This window comes from Aulostomus chinensis, chromosome 1, assembly GCF_037954235.1.
Source record: "Aulostomus chinensis isolate RoL2024-O1b breed Wild chromosome 1, RoL_Achi_v1.0, whole genome shotgun sequence".
In the NCBI taxonomy this organism is placed as follows: Eukaryota; Metazoa; Chordata; class Actinopteri; order Syngnathiformes; family Aulostomidae; genus Aulostomus; species Aulostomus chinensis.
The window spans coordinates 63,078,121-63,092,501 of NC_141320.1; the positions used below are offsets into that span (position 1 = coordinate 63,078,121).

The 14,381-nt window shown below is 45.6% G+C and overlaps 1 protein-coding gene across 7 annotated transcripts in view; it reads left to right on the forward strand.

Annotated features, from left to right (window-relative positions):
• nid2a (nidogen 2a (osteonidogen)) overlaps positions 1-14,381 on the forward strand; it is a 73,815-nt gene that overhangs the window by 55,718 nt on the left and 3,716 nt on the right. For all 7 annotated transcript variants that reach the window (XM_086199381.1, XM_086199390.1, XM_086199364.1 and 4 more), the window contains 33 exons: positions 1,920-2,066; positions 2,565-2,693; positions 4,103-4,228; positions 4,376-4,512; positions 4,591-4,696; positions 4,774-4,907; positions 5,021-5,126; positions 5,686-5,819; positions 5,915-6,020; positions 6,111-6,238; positions 6,313-6,418; positions 6,517-6,650; positions 6,734-6,839; positions 6,992-7,107; positions 7,192-7,297; positions 7,408-7,541; positions 7,646-7,751; positions 7,862-7,995; positions 8,100-8,205; positions 8,316-8,449; positions 8,554-8,659; positions 8,770-8,903; positions 9,008-9,113; positions 9,224-9,357; positions 9,462-9,567; positions 9,678-9,811; positions 9,917-10,022; positions 11,238-11,367; positions 11,449-11,549; positions 11,645-11,817; positions 11,966-12,095; positions 12,178-12,349; positions 14,059-14,216. In XM_086199381.1, the coding sequence (XP_086055507.1) occupies positions 1,920-2,066; positions 2,565-2,693; positions 4,103-4,228; positions 4,376-4,512; positions 4,591-4,696; positions 4,774-4,907; positions 5,021-5,126; positions 5,686-5,819; positions 5,915-6,020; positions 6,111-6,238; positions 6,313-6,418; positions 6,517-6,650; positions 6,734-6,839; positions 6,992-7,107; positions 7,192-7,297; positions 7,408-7,541; positions 7,646-7,751; positions 7,862-7,995; positions 8,100-8,205; positions 8,316-8,449; positions 8,554-8,659; positions 8,770-8,903; positions 9,008-9,113; positions 9,224-9,357; positions 9,462-9,567; positions 9,678-9,811; positions 9,917-10,022; positions 11,238-11,367; positions 11,449-11,549; positions 11,645-11,817; positions 11,966-12,095; positions 12,178-12,349; positions 14,059-14,216 (4,125 nt within the window). The remainder of the gene's footprint in view (positions 1-1,919; positions 2,067-2,564; positions 2,694-4,102; positions 4,229-4,375; positions 4,513-4,590; positions 4,697-4,773; positions 4,908-5,020; positions 5,127-5,685; positions 5,820-5,914; positions 6,021-6,110; positions 6,239-6,312; positions 6,419-6,516; positions 6,651-6,733; positions 6,840-6,991; positions 7,108-7,191; positions 7,298-7,407; positions 7,542-7,645; positions 7,752-7,861; positions 7,996-8,099; positions 8,206-8,315; positions 8,450-8,553; positions 8,660-8,769; positions 8,904-9,007; positions 9,114-9,223; positions 9,358-9,461; positions 9,568-9,677; positions 9,812-9,916; positions 10,023-11,237; positions 11,368-11,448; positions 11,550-11,644; positions 11,818-11,965; positions 12,096-12,177; positions 12,350-14,058; positions 14,217-14,381) is intronic.

Sequence of the window (14,381 nt, forward strand, 5' to 3'; positions counted from 1 at the left end):
CGTGCTGCTTTCATTGCTTTAAATGCTATGTTCTGTTAAATTTCAGGCCTTTTCAGCACTTCAGTAAAAGTCACTGCTGATGGATTATTGTAAGAAGAGTGTTTCTTTGGATTTCATAGCCAGTGAGTGTACCTTGGCCATCGTGTTGCTGTTATAGCTGCACGCCTGCAAACTCAGACTGTTAGTGCATCCAGAGCATTTGTAAAAAGCAACAGGTGGGAAACTGCAGTCATCACTTTGATGGTGTGCCGTGCATTTGTGTGTGTTCTCTCTCTCTCCCTCTCTCTCTCTGTCTCTCTCTTTCTCTTGCTGTCTCTAATTATCCCTCAGTCTTTTCTCCCATCCATGTGTATCTCGCCCTCTCATCTCCCCTTCTTCCCAGCCACATTAAGGACTTTGAAAGAGTCTCTCTCTCGTTCTCTCTCTCTTTGATAATGAGCCAGAATTGGTCTCTGGCCTCAGGAGATGGAAGCAAGCTGGGCCGAAAGTGTGTGTGTGTGTGTGTGTGTGTGTGTGTGTGTGTGTGTGTGTGTGTGTGTGTGTGTGTGTGTGTGTGTGTGTTTGATTTTGTTTAGGTGTGTGTTGTTTGTGGTGGATGATACCCCTGATGGTATAGAAAAACTCCCTCTAATAACATCATCAACATCATTAAAAACACGCATCAGTGCTTAGTTTCTTTCTCTGTCTGGACTTTGCTCTTCTCCTGGACGTTTGTCTTTATGTAGATAAAAACCAACTGGAAACCTTTAATGGTGCTCTCCTTAAATAGTAGCAAAACCATGCAGGCCTGCTCAAGTGCCTCCTTCAGCCTCCTAGATTTGCCATTTGGAATATTTACAATGTTCAGTAGCTTCCTGAATGTAAACCATAAGAGTGCAGTTTTTCCTGACAGTAATTTAAACAACATGGCAAACATAAAGTATCCATGTCAAGTGCAGTATTTTTATATAGAATCAAATATAGGTATTCCTAGAATTTAAAGGAAGTACTGTCCATAATAGGAAATACTGTCTTAAACTTGCTATTTGTCATTCATTTTTACATTTCTGAGCAAGACCTTCATCCATTTCCCAGATGTAAATACTGCTCGCTTAAAAAGGTTTGAGCTTCCTTCTTTTAGGAGAGTTGTTTTAATTTACCGTCCCTTCTAAAAATCACTTCAACATAAACACTTTAGGATTTACACGACAGTAAAGAATCCTAGGGAAACCAAGACTGATAGGACCCATAGGGCAGTCTTTAAAGCCTGCGTAGAACTGCATTTGCTCTTTGGAATTACAGCAAATCTAATACTATGAAGAGTACTTCCGTGTGATAGAAGAAGGTATTAACACTACATCCGCAGGATCCATTTTGGATCTTTCACATCCTTACTTTGTTTGATTCTACTTTTTCTTCCTCATTTTTGAGAATGTAGTGTGGGTGTATCTGCAGTAGCCTTATGTGTGTGTGTCATGCCTGAGTTAGGAAACCTTGAGCACACATCTGCTCACTCATCCTCGTCTGTGTGTCATCCTCTCTCTCTCTCTCTCTCTCCCCCCCCCCGTCTCTCTCATGTATATGTGTGTCTAACCTCATCCATATGTTGATTATTGAGAAAGTGAAGGCAGTCACTTCCTAAGAGGAAACCGTCCTGTGGGAATTTGTCTGAAAGGATGGTACATGTGTGTTTGGTTAGACTGTCCTGTAATCATCGCTTGTAATCATTATACTTTTCATGTTGAATAATCCAGAGCTCAATTAATCTCAATTCAGGACATTTTGAGTGGTGCAGAGTCTGTGCAGGGCTGCAGTTCATTTTTGTTGTCATGTAGCAGTGAGGTGGTTTCTCTGACAATGTTCCATTAATGTTTTTGCTCTCTGGATTGGTTTTCACATCTATTTTTGGAGAAACTAAAATAAGTCTTTCCTTCCTTTAGCTGAGTCAACTGGGCCAGAGTTGGTTAACCCCTGCTACGCTGGGAACCATGACTGTGACACCACTGCCCAGTGTATCCCACTGGAGGGCCAGGCTTTCCAGTGCCAGTGTGCTACTGGTTACAGAGGGGATGGACACAACTGCTACGGTACGTTAGTCTGTCTGTCTCTACTTTTACACACGCACGCATGCTCGACTCTTCATCCCACTCTTCTTCACACTCCTGCTCAAGCTTAATGATCTAGTTAACAGAGACTTCCGTAGCTTGAAGCTGCTGCGTGGCCTGTTATTAGCCCAGCAGCATGTCTGTGTCCCCTGCTGAAAGCTCTAGGAAAGCCCCAGGCTCTGCCTCAGTTCCCATGACTGGGCCTCAGTGTCTCTCTAGTCACACAGTGTGTGTGTGTGTGTGTGTGTGTGTGTGTGTGTGTGTGTGTGTGTGTGTGTGTGTGTGGTGTATTGCACAAACATTGAAGAATACAGTCTTGAATCCAGGTGTTGGGCTACCTCCCAAACATACAATGTATAGGCACCAGTAATTACCCATAATTATTGCTTTTACACACACACACACACGCTCATGCTTATTGTTCTTGCATTACAGTCATCTTAATTTATAGAAAAAATGGTCTCTTTCTCTCACTTGCAGACATTGACGAGTGTGCTGAGGGCCAGATTCCATGCGGTGCTCACGCTCAGTGTGTGAATCTGCCTGGTAGCCATCGCTGCCAGTGCCAGGCAGGATTTGAGTTTGGCTACGATGGACGTACTTGTGTTGGTGAGTTGCAATAAGTGAAATATGCATAAGACAAGAGTTTGTAGTCATGATGAGGAATATCCATCCTGGACTTTTGCTAGAAACACTGATATCAAACCAGTGGTGGGGTTGGAGCAAGTCGCATTTTGGTCTTAGACATTTTACCACAAAATAAACAAGTGAACCTCATGGTTGCAATCTAGAAAATCAAGGGGTCGTCCATCAAAGTTGTTAACAATTATGAAAGGTAGAAAGCGTAACTCCACACTCTTGCTTGAAACGAATACAAAAATTACAGCATTTTAACATTAAAAACATCATTTCAAAAGTTTGCCTGGAGTAAAAAAGCCTGGTACACAGGTGCAGGCAATCAGGGAACTGATGAGTGATCTGGGGGTCAGTTAGGGAGAACAAACCATTTACAAATGGGAAACAGTCTCAAAATTCCAGTCATGTCATGCAGATAAAGTTGAACAAAATCAGAAATCACACAACATTAACATAAAGCAATGAATGCAGTTTGAACATAATACGATAGAGAGGGAGATCAGCCCCTACATAATAGATACCATCGTGGATCAGCATGGGCTAATGATACATAAACACCCCCATAATCAGAAACGGGTGTTCTGCAAGAAACTGTAGGGGAACCGCCTTAGTCCTGAAGGTTCCTCTGAACATGAGGCCTGTGTGTATTTGTGTCTGTTGAAATGTTTAGCTGTTTGTTATTTTCTGAAATTAAAGCCAAGCTCATTGTAGTGTTTCTCTCCCAGATTGAACTGAAAGTGTATGGTGTCATCAATCACCATCATCTAAAACCACTAAACACGCTGCTATGATACTGAAATCTCTTCACATTTCAGATAAGATTAAGGTTCCTAGAAACAAGATTGTAATAGAAGGCAAAATGTCATGATCCCATCTTGATGGCCTGGTTGTGTTTTGGATCATGTCCTGCTGCATGTTCCAAAATGATCCGAGTATTTGGAAAGGACCCACATATTTGTATTTGAGTGCAGGCGTAACACACGGTAACACACAGCTGCAAGACTTAGGGATCGTAGTGAGGGGGAGGAGGAGTGATAAATGTGAGAATAAGAGGTGGAATGGGAGCGCTAATGTGAAAACAAGAGGCTAAAGATTAGGGGGGGGGGGGAGTGTGAAAACAGAGTAATGACACAATGTGTGTTGCTTTGGAATGTGTGTAGGAGAGAGGTGTGTGTCCTGAACTTCTGATGAACTTCCGTAAAGCACACTCTTCCTCCCGCCTCTCTAGCTAACGTAGTATATAACAGGTCACTTTACTGAAGGATTTCTCTCCAGTTGCCAGAAATCATTTCACACAATGAATTTGTAATGATAACAGTGCGTATTTCTGATTTGTGTGAGTGTTTCTACATTTGCTGATTCATTTCTCTCTCCTTTCTTAGACACAGATGAGTGCAGCTCCTCTCCGTGTCACGTCGACGCCAGATGTATCAATGAATTGGGATCCTTCCGGTGTGAGTGCCAGCCGGGCTTTTATGGAGATGGTTTTTACTGCTCCCGACAGGAAGGTGAGTGGAAGTGTAACCCAACGTTCATCATTTCATCTTTCAAATTGTTGATATTTGGTTGGAAATGACAGTTTGTTTGTTCAATGGAGGTAGCGCCTCTACCTTCTCCCTCGTGGCCTTCATCCTGAAATCATTGAATGTTTACAGGACAGACAGTTCGTCCAAAGAGCCAGTGTGAGCAGCACAGAGACAGTCTCCAGAGCGGAGTGGAGCACGGTGGCCGAACGAGTGTGGGGGCCTTTGTCCCTCAGTGTGACTCTGACGGGCGGTACAGGCCACTCCAGGTGAGCCCTGCTGACCTGAGCGGTGAAGCACACGCGGACAACAGGCTTTAATGAAAACGGTCTGATTACTCATTGCAGTGCCACGGCTCCACTGGACACTGTTGGTGCGTGGACCATAGAGGACAGGAGAGACCAGGAACCAGGACTCCACCTGGCACAGCACCAAAAGACTGTGACAGACCAGGTGAGAAATACAAATAAAAATATGCCATGGCTTTTCTGTCAAAAAAAGTATGAATCTGACATTGCGTTTAACTTTAGATGAACCTGAACGTGCTAAAACCCAGTGTGAGCACCACAGAGACAGCGTCCAGACCACCAGTCCAGAGGGTTTCCCTATTCTAGGAGCCTACGCACCCCAGTGTGATGCTGCCGGACAGTACACTCCACTGCAGGTCTGCGCTTCATTATTAATCCACAAACTGAACTCCGGAAAACTTTTTCCTTTTATTTTGCAAAAAAGTAAAAAAATAGCTTGGATGAAATTGATCAAATATTTATATTTCAGTGTCACGGTTCCACTGGACATTGCTGGTGTGTAGACAGTAGGGGGCAGGAAAGAGCAGGGACCAGGACATCACCTGGAGAGCCACCAAAAGACTGTGACAAACCGGGTAAGAAGAGTGAAGACGTCTCCTTCTATTCAGCTCCAATTGTTGTTATTCACAGTAACAGAACCAGCAGCAGCGGCAGATGGATTATGTCATGGCTTTCCAAGGCTTTCTTGCTAAACATTGACCTGTGAACCTCCTAATTCCTCAACTCAATGACAAGTCAAACACACGGCACGTTTACGTGAGTGTGTGTCTAACCTTGTAAGTGGTGCACTATGCAGGTCATTGGGTCATAGCCTTGGAATGCCTGGAAAAACAGGTGATATCACTGCTGTACTCTGTGTGTGTGTAGGGAAGTTGAAAGAGTTGCAGAGGGAAAGAGTACAATGAGGGGAAAAGGAAAAAAATGTACATGCTTGCTCGCTGTATTTCCCAGATTAACTTATCATTGAATGGATCTGATGATGTATAGATTGCTTATTTAGTTCTCCAACATAAATCTAAAGTGGCAGTTTAGACCGTAAAGGAGAGTACATGAAAGGCGTAAGGACAAGAACTGTACATTTGTTGTCGGCTTAACTGACATGTATGTTATTTGTCTTTTGTGGTTCTCATCCAGATGAACCAGAGCGTCCTAAAACCCACTGCGAGCACCACAGAGACAGAGTCCAGACCAGCAGTTCAGAGGGTTTTCCAGTTGTTGGAGCCTTCATTCCTCAGTGTGATGCTAACGGACAGTACCTACCACTGCAGGTCTGCATCTGGCGACACTCATGATGAAAAGACACTTTCATTTATGATCGAAAAAAGCCATGATGCTCATCAGTTATTAATTGATTTTACATCAGTGTCACGGATCCACTGGACACTGTTGGTGTGTGGACAGTAGGGGGCAGGAGAGAGCAGGAACCAGGACTCCCCCTGGTGAGGCAACTGTAGACTGTGACAGACCAGGTGAGAAGCTCTATTCACTACATGCTCCTCAACATGTCTTAACGCTGGTATGACAAGATTGTTTTTCTCAAATGAATCGTGTGCCCTCAGATGAACGTCCTAAAACTCATTGCGAACTGCATCGAGACAGTGTACAGACCACCAGTCCAGAGGGATACCCCATACCTGGAGTGTTTGTCCCTCAGTGTGACGCCAACGGCCAGTACACATCTCAGCAGGTACAAGATGAACCTGTCGAGACATGAAGGCTGCAAACTATCATCATGTTTACTAGTGTCCTTTTTTATTTCAGTGTCACGGCTCCACTGGACACTGTTGGTGCGTGGACAGCACGGGACGGGAGAGACCAGGAACCAGGACTCCACCTGGTACAGCACCTAGAGACTGTGACAGACCAGGTGGGACTGTTTCTGATTGAGGGTTTAGATGGTCCATGCTTGTCATCGGCTATCACAGCGGTGCTGATTCTATTCTATTTCTACGTCATTTCATCCAGATGAACCAGAGCGTCCTAAAACCCACTGCGAGCACCACAGAGACAGAGTCCAGACCAGCAGTTCAGAGGGTTTTCCAGTTGTTGGAGCCTTCATTCCTCAGTGTGATGCTAACGGACAGTACCTACCACTGCAGGTCTGCATCTGGTGACGTTCTTTTGACCTGGAATAAGAGAATCACAGACTTGGTACCTAGATGATCTTTCATTATCGCTTCAGTGTCATGGCTCCACTGGACATTGTTGGTGCGTGGACAGTAGGGGGCAGGAGAGAGCAGGAACCAGGACTCCACCTGGTACAGCGCCCAGAGACTGTGACAGACCAGGTGATTTCTCAGTGTGAATAAAGAACTCTAGCGTATTAGGTGATGATTTGAGTAATACGAATGTAGTATTTTTATACAGCCTGTATGTTTCCACTTCAAGTATAACTTAAATTTAATTTAATTTTATTTTAATTTTATTATTACCCTGCCAGATGAACCGCAGCGTCCAAAAACTCAATGTGAGCAGCATAGAGACAGTTTACAGATCGCCCGTCCCGGAGCGTTCGTCCCTCAGTGTGACGTTAATGGACAGTACACATCTCAGCAGGTATCACTGTGGACGATTTGCCATTAAAATATGCTTTACATGCTTATTCTATATTGTTAGCAATCATGATTCTGTCCTTTTCAGTGTCATGGTTCCAGCGGACACTGTTGGTGTGTGGACAGCAGTGGGCAGGAGAGAGCAGGAACCAGGACTCCACCTGGTACACAGCCCACAGACTGTGACAGACCAGGTGAGACTGTTGCATCGATGAAGAGTGACCGGTCATGTGAAAGCCCAAGGGTAAAGCAGATATACTGTGTGTTTCTCACTAATGTCTATAAACGTGTCCTTCATCTTCAGTTGAACCCACGCGTCCTAAAACCCTCTGTGAGCGCCGGAGAGACAGCGTCCAGACCACCAGTCCAGAGGGTTTTCCTCTCCTTGGAGCCTACGTCCCTCAGTGTGATGCTGATGGACAGTATCTGTCTCGACAGGTAAAACTGCTCTTCTTGCTGCCTTTTTTTTTTTATTTCTGCTTTTGACTGTTATTCTTTAATCATCAATGGTGTAATAATGTTTCTATTGTTCCATGTTTTAGTGCCATGGTTCTACTGGACACTGTTGGTGTGTGGACAGCAGTGGGCAGGAGAGAGCAGGAACCAGGACTCCACCTGGTACACAGCCCACAGACTGTGACAGACCAGGTGAGACTGTTGCATCGATGAAGAGTGACCGGTCATGTGAAAGCCCAAGGGTAAAGCAGATATACTGTGTGTTTCTCAGTAATGTCTATAAACGTGTCCTTCATCCTCAGTTGAACCCACGCGTCCTAAAACCCGCTGTGAGCACCGGAGAGACAGCGTCCAGACCACCAGTCCAGAGGGTTTTCCTCTCCTTGGAGCCTACGTCCCTCAGTGTGATGCTGATGGACAGTATCTGTCTCGACAGGTAAAACTGCTCTTCTTGCTGCCTTTTTTTTTAAATTTCTGCTTTTTACTGTTATTCTTTAATCATCAATGGTGTAATAATGTTTCTATTGTTCCATGTTTTAGTGCCATGGTTCTACTGGACACTGTTGGTGTGTGGACAGCAGTGGGCAGGAGAGAGCAGGAACCAGGACTCCACCTGGTACACAGCCCACAGACTGTGACAGACCAGGTGAGACTGTTGCATCGATGAAGAGTGACCGGTCATGTGAAAGCCCAAGGGTAAAGCAGATATACTGTGTGTTTCTCACTAATGTCTATAAACGTGTCCTTCATCTTCAGTTGAACCCACGCGTCCTAAAACCCTCTGTGAGCGCCGGAGAGACAGCGTCCAGACCACCAGTCCAGAGGGTTTTCCTCTCCTTGGAGCCTACGTCCCTCAGTGTGATGCTGATGGACAGTATCTGTCTCGACAGGTAAAACTGCTCTTCTTGCTGCCTTTTTTTTTTTATTTCTGCTTTTGACTGTTATTCTTTAATCATCAATGGTGTAATAATGTTTCTATTGTTCCATGTTTTAGTGCCATGGTTCTACTGGACACTGTTGGTGTGTGGACCATCAGGGCCAAGAGAAAACAGGAACCAGGACTCCACCTGGTACACAGCCCACAGACTGTGACAGACCAGGTGAGACTGTTGCATCGATGAAGAGTGACCGGTCATGTGAAAGCCCAAGGGTAAAGCAGATATACTGTGTGTTTCTCAGTAATGTCTATAAACGTGTCCTTCATCCTCAGTTGAACCCACGCGTCCTAAAACCCGCTGTGAGCACCGGAGAGACAGCGTCCAGACCACCAGTCCAGAGGGTTTTCCTCTCCTTGGAGCCTACGTCCCTCAGTGTGATGCTGATGGACAGTATCTGTCTCGACAGGTAAAACTGCTCTTCTTGCTGCCTTTTTTTTTAAATTTCTGCTTTTTACTGTTATTCTTTAATCATCAATGGTGTAATAATGTTTCTATTGTTCCATGTTTTAGTGCCATGGTTCTACTGGACACTGTTGGTGTGTGGACAGCAGTGGGCAGGAGAGAGCAGGAACCAGGACTCCACCTGGTACACAGCCCACAGACTGTGACAGACCAGGTGAGACTGTTGCATCGATGAAGAGTGACCGGTCATGTGAAAGCCCAAGGGTAAAGCAGATATACTGTGTGTTTCTCACTAATGTCTATAAACGTGTCCTTCATCTTCAGTTGAACCCACGCGTCCTAAAACCCTCTGTGAGCGCCGGAGAGACAGCGTCCAGACCACCAGTCCAGAGGGTTTTCCTCTCCTTGGAGCCTACGTCCCTCAGTGTGATGCTGATGGACAGTATCTGTCTCGACAGGTAAAACTGCTCTTCTTGCTGCCTTTTTTTTTAAATTTCTGCTTTTTACTGTTATTCTTTAATCATCAATGGTGTAATAATGTTTCTATTGTTCCATGTTTTAGTGCCATGGTTCTACTGGACACTGTTGGTGTGTGGACCATCAGGGCCAAGAGAAAACAGGAACCAGGACTCCACCTGGTACACAGCCCACAGACTGTGACAGACCAGGTGAGACTGTTGCATCGATGAAGAGTGACCGGTCATGTGAAAGCCCAAGGGTAAAGCAGATATACTGTGTGTTTCTCACTAATGTCTATAAACGTGTCCTTCATCCTCAGTTGAACCCACGCGTCCTAAAACCCTCTGTGAGCGCCGGAGAGACAGCGTCCAGACCACCAGTCCAGAGGGTTTTCCTCTCCTTGGAGCCTACGTCCCTCAGTGTGATGCTGATGGACAGTATCTGTCTCGACAGGTAAAACTGCTCTTCTTGCTGCCTTTTTTTTTTAAATTTCTGCTTTTGACTGTTATTCTTTAATCATCAATGGTGTAATAATGTTTCTATTGTTCCATGTTTTAGTGCCATGGTTCTACTGGACACTGTTGGTGTGTGGACCATCAGGGCCAAGAGAAAACAGGAACCAGGACTCCACCTGGTGCTTCTGTTGTCGACTGTGACCGACCAGGTGAGCTCTTTAATCACTGCTTCACACACCTATGCTTCACATTGGTGTGATGATGTCATACAGAATCTGTCAGAGCAGTGAAGGGAACAAGACTGGCGACCTCAGCAACAAAAAAAACCACCATTAAAAAAAGATGCGTCCGCCCCAAACTGTAATGTGCTCTCCCATGGCCCATGCTACTCCACAAAAATAACTATGCACATCAAACCTCAAACACACACACACACACACACACACACACACACACACGCACACAGGCGTCCGTCCATAAATTCAGCTCTTGCTAGAAATGGAGTTCATGACTGTCCATCCAAGCTTCTGACATGGTCAGTTTGTGGGTGAGATGAGTTGCCAGCTGTTGTCAAGGCAACCAAGCCAAAACAAGACAGGCTGTCTGAGCGGTGGAGTGACAGTTCACTGTTGAGTTTGCTGAATTCCCACCTCGTTGCGTGTCGAAGCTTCTGATCTCTTTCTCTCCTAACTGCCCAGTTGAACCAAAGCCTTTTTCCAGTCTGATTTCTTTCCGCTTCACCGTTGCCTGTGGTTCTCTCAGTAATGGCTGATAATAAGAGAGGCTAAAGCATTTCCTGCTGTCCACTGTCATATGGGCTTAGAAAAGAAACACTTGTGTGGATGGAATCTCACAATTTCACATCTTTTTTGTGTTTACAACTTAAACTGGAAACAAACTAGGCAGTGTGCTGCTGGTACACATGAGTACTACTGTGTACTAGCCGGAGGAGATGAGGAGTAAACAGTAGGAAAACCAAGAGACCGATGAATCTGGATTCCATCATGCTGGAAAACTGATTATTGATTGTTGTTTTGTCAGGCTTTGTCTCAGTCCTGGGCTGATATCTCCTCACCCTCCTTCCAAATATTATCTCTGCCTTCTACAACCTGGGTCGTCTCACATCGGAGGTGTTCACCGCTCAAACAAAAGAATCCAGTATAAACAGAAGTGGAATCCAAAGTGGTTTCAGTTTTGGTTTTAAAGCGCTGCTATAAAATGAGTTATTAAAGGGGTTTTACAGGGTAAACAGTTTTGACAAAAGCAAGATGTGTGTTTGTGTTTGAATACAGGGCCTCCCTGCACCATTAGTCAAACACTGCACCTACCGCTCTTATATAGACTGTAGAAACACCCTGAGAGTATAATCCCAGGACTAATGGTATGTATATTTGCCCTCCTCTGCTTCACGTCCCCGTCTACAGTCTATGTGGCTCCCACCCAGCACCCTGAGAGTGTGTGTGAGCGATGGAGGGCCAGTTTGATTGAGCACTACGGAGGAACACCAGATTCACAACAATATCTACCTCAGTGTGAGCCAGACGGACACTTCAGGTAAACACACGCTGCTTGAAAAAGCCCTTTGGCCAACTTGTGAGCAAAGCCTGGTCCTCATTGGAATTCTTCTCACCTCAGTCCTGTCCAGTGTTACGGGGAGACCACTTACTGTTGGTGTGTGGACCAGGATGGGAGAGAGGTTCCTGGTACTCGATCACATGACGTTGTCAAACCTGCTTGTGAGTGTTTGATCACTGTAGTCTGCTTACAGGACATGTTTTGTTTCGCTGCCACGAAACATCGCTGATGTCTGCTGCTTCCGTTCTTGTCCCAGGTCTTCCTTCAGTGGCCCCGCCCACCATTCGCCCATTACCCCGACCAGATGTGACCCCTCCTCCCAACTCTGATGTCACTCTGCTGTACGCTCAGGGACAGAAAATAGGAGCGCTTCCTCTCAACGGGACCAGACTTGATGCAGCGCGCTCCAAAACACTACTGACTCTACATGTAAATTTAGATTGAACTCATCCTAAACACACTAGACATGGTCCATCAAGACATGCATGAGATATTAGAGACTCAGTAAAAAATCTGTGTGTGTGTGTGTGTGTGTGTGTGTGTGTGTGTGTGTGTGTGTGTGTGTGTGTGTTTCCAGGGTTCCATAGTCGTCGGTTTATCTTATGACTGCAAAGAGAACCAAGTCTACTGGACCGATTTGTCTGCAAGGACAATCAATAGAGCATCACTGGCAAGAGGATCTGAGCCAGAGATACTCATTAACACAAGTAAGAACACACACACTCACAGTGGCTGACTGTTACTATAATAGATTTCGGGTGATGTTAAAAATGACGCCTGTACTTATAGATCTGGTCAGTCCTGAGGGTTTGGCGGTGGACGTCAAACGCAGGTTGATGTTCTGGGTCGACTCAAACCCCGACTTGATCGAAAGCGCCAACCTGGACGGCAGCGGTAGACGCACGCTGTTCGACACAGACCTGGTCAACCCCCGAGCCATCATCGTGGTCTCCTCCAGCGGGTAAACCCTCAGCTCCTCAAACTTCTTCCCTCTTTGTCTGTCTGTTCTGTGGCGTCTTGGTCTTTCCTCATACAAGAGAAACTTGTGGCCACATAGAAACCCTCAGGACAGTTTAGTGTGTGTTTACAGACATGTATAAATCTTCTCCTTGAGGAAGGAACAGCCCACACACACTCTTCTCAATCAACTGAAACATCCAGCGAGGCAGAATGAGATACAGCCTTCAAGATATCCTCACCGATCTTAAATCAAAAGAGGCCACAGATGGTTTGGAGAGGGAAAGCAAGAGCATGAAATCAAGCTCAGGAAGAGTTCCTCCGTCTGATAGACCAGTACACAGCAGAGGACAGCACAGGACCTAACATGACTCCATCAGCGTCACGCCAACACCTCTCCTCACGCATCTTTGATAACCCTGTCAGGAAACTGACTTTGAGAGCTCTGTCTGCACCAAGCCTAGGAAACTACACTGGATTTACTGATGCTAATTACCCCCCCCCCCCACACACACACACACACACACACACACACACATGGTGTGAAGGCATGAGGCTGACGTTAGTCTCTAGAAATAACATCTGCTTTTCATAATTGCAACTAATCACTTAATCAGCAGGTGTGTGTGTTTGAGTGTGTGTGTGTGTGTGTTAATGTGGTTGATACAAATGATTAAACACAGCAGCAATAAAGGATATCATAAAAGCTCAAATCTGCTTCACATTATTGGTTTGACAGTTTATTTTCTGACTGGAGGCCAAGTGTGTGTGTGTGTGTGTGTCTGTGTGTCTGTGTGTGTGTGAGTGATCTGACCAAAAGCCAAGTCCTAAAGGTAATAATAGCTTCACTTGGGTATACTCGTGATTAAGCACGTGCCTTGTGATTCCTGACCCTGCACGCACATAAACACGCGCGCGCACACACACACACACACACATATACACACAGGCTCTTAATGATGGGCACACACATTATAAAAACAAGCTCACGTGAATGAGCATCTCATACCTGAACATCTGGTCACCAAAACATTACTCAAAATTGATTAGCAGTCATAAACCAAGTGTGTGAGGGTGTGAGTAACATGAGTGCTCATGTGGTGTGTATTACCTGTAGATCCCAGAGGAGTGCCCACATGTCCACCATCATCTATAGATGAAAAGCAGCCCACACACACACACACACACACACACACACACACACACACACACACGCCACTAAAGCTCATCCTGCTGTTTCAAATTTTAGTGATGATTTAATTCATACCTTAATTAAGACACTGAACAAACTCATTAATCAACCTGAGCACATGCATCTGTTTGTACCGGCCAGTGTGGTTCCAACATCCTGATACATAGACATAGAATACCACTGAAACTGCCCCGGGGGGCTCAGGTCGGAGGTCACAGATGCTCAGAGTAACCTGACCGTGACCTCATCAGCATGAGACAGCCGGTCCCTGGAGCCTTGGCTCTTCTACCGTCATGTACCTGCTCGTGTGTGCGTGATTACACGCATGCTTGTTCGTGGTTTTCCTCTTGTCGCGTTATATTAGCCAGATTGTTGCGCCCGGCACCAAAACAAGCCACCAACATTTTCACAAGAAGTCAAAATATATAAGTCACGGACACAAGTAGAGCCGGGGTTAATGTATCCAGGTGGGGTCACGTGACACATGTTCTCACATGTATGGTTCCTGCTCCTCTCTGCAGGATGCTGTACTGGACTGACTGGAACCGAGAGGCTCCCAAGATTGAGACTTCAACCGTGGACGGAAAGAACCGCAGGGTGGTGGTGTCTGACGGCATCGGTTTACCAAACGCTTTGACTCATGAGCCGTCTTCTGGACAAATCTGCTGGGCTGATGCAGGTAAACAACAGTACCTGGGTTTACAGTGGAGACAGGAAATAGCAGCTGGACCGTTTCATCAGTGGTAAAATCTCTGATTTCACTGGGTTTTTACCTCCAACAATGACCCTCCGTCTACAGACGGGACACACAGTATTGATATTGTCTTCGTAAAGTGTTGCCTCA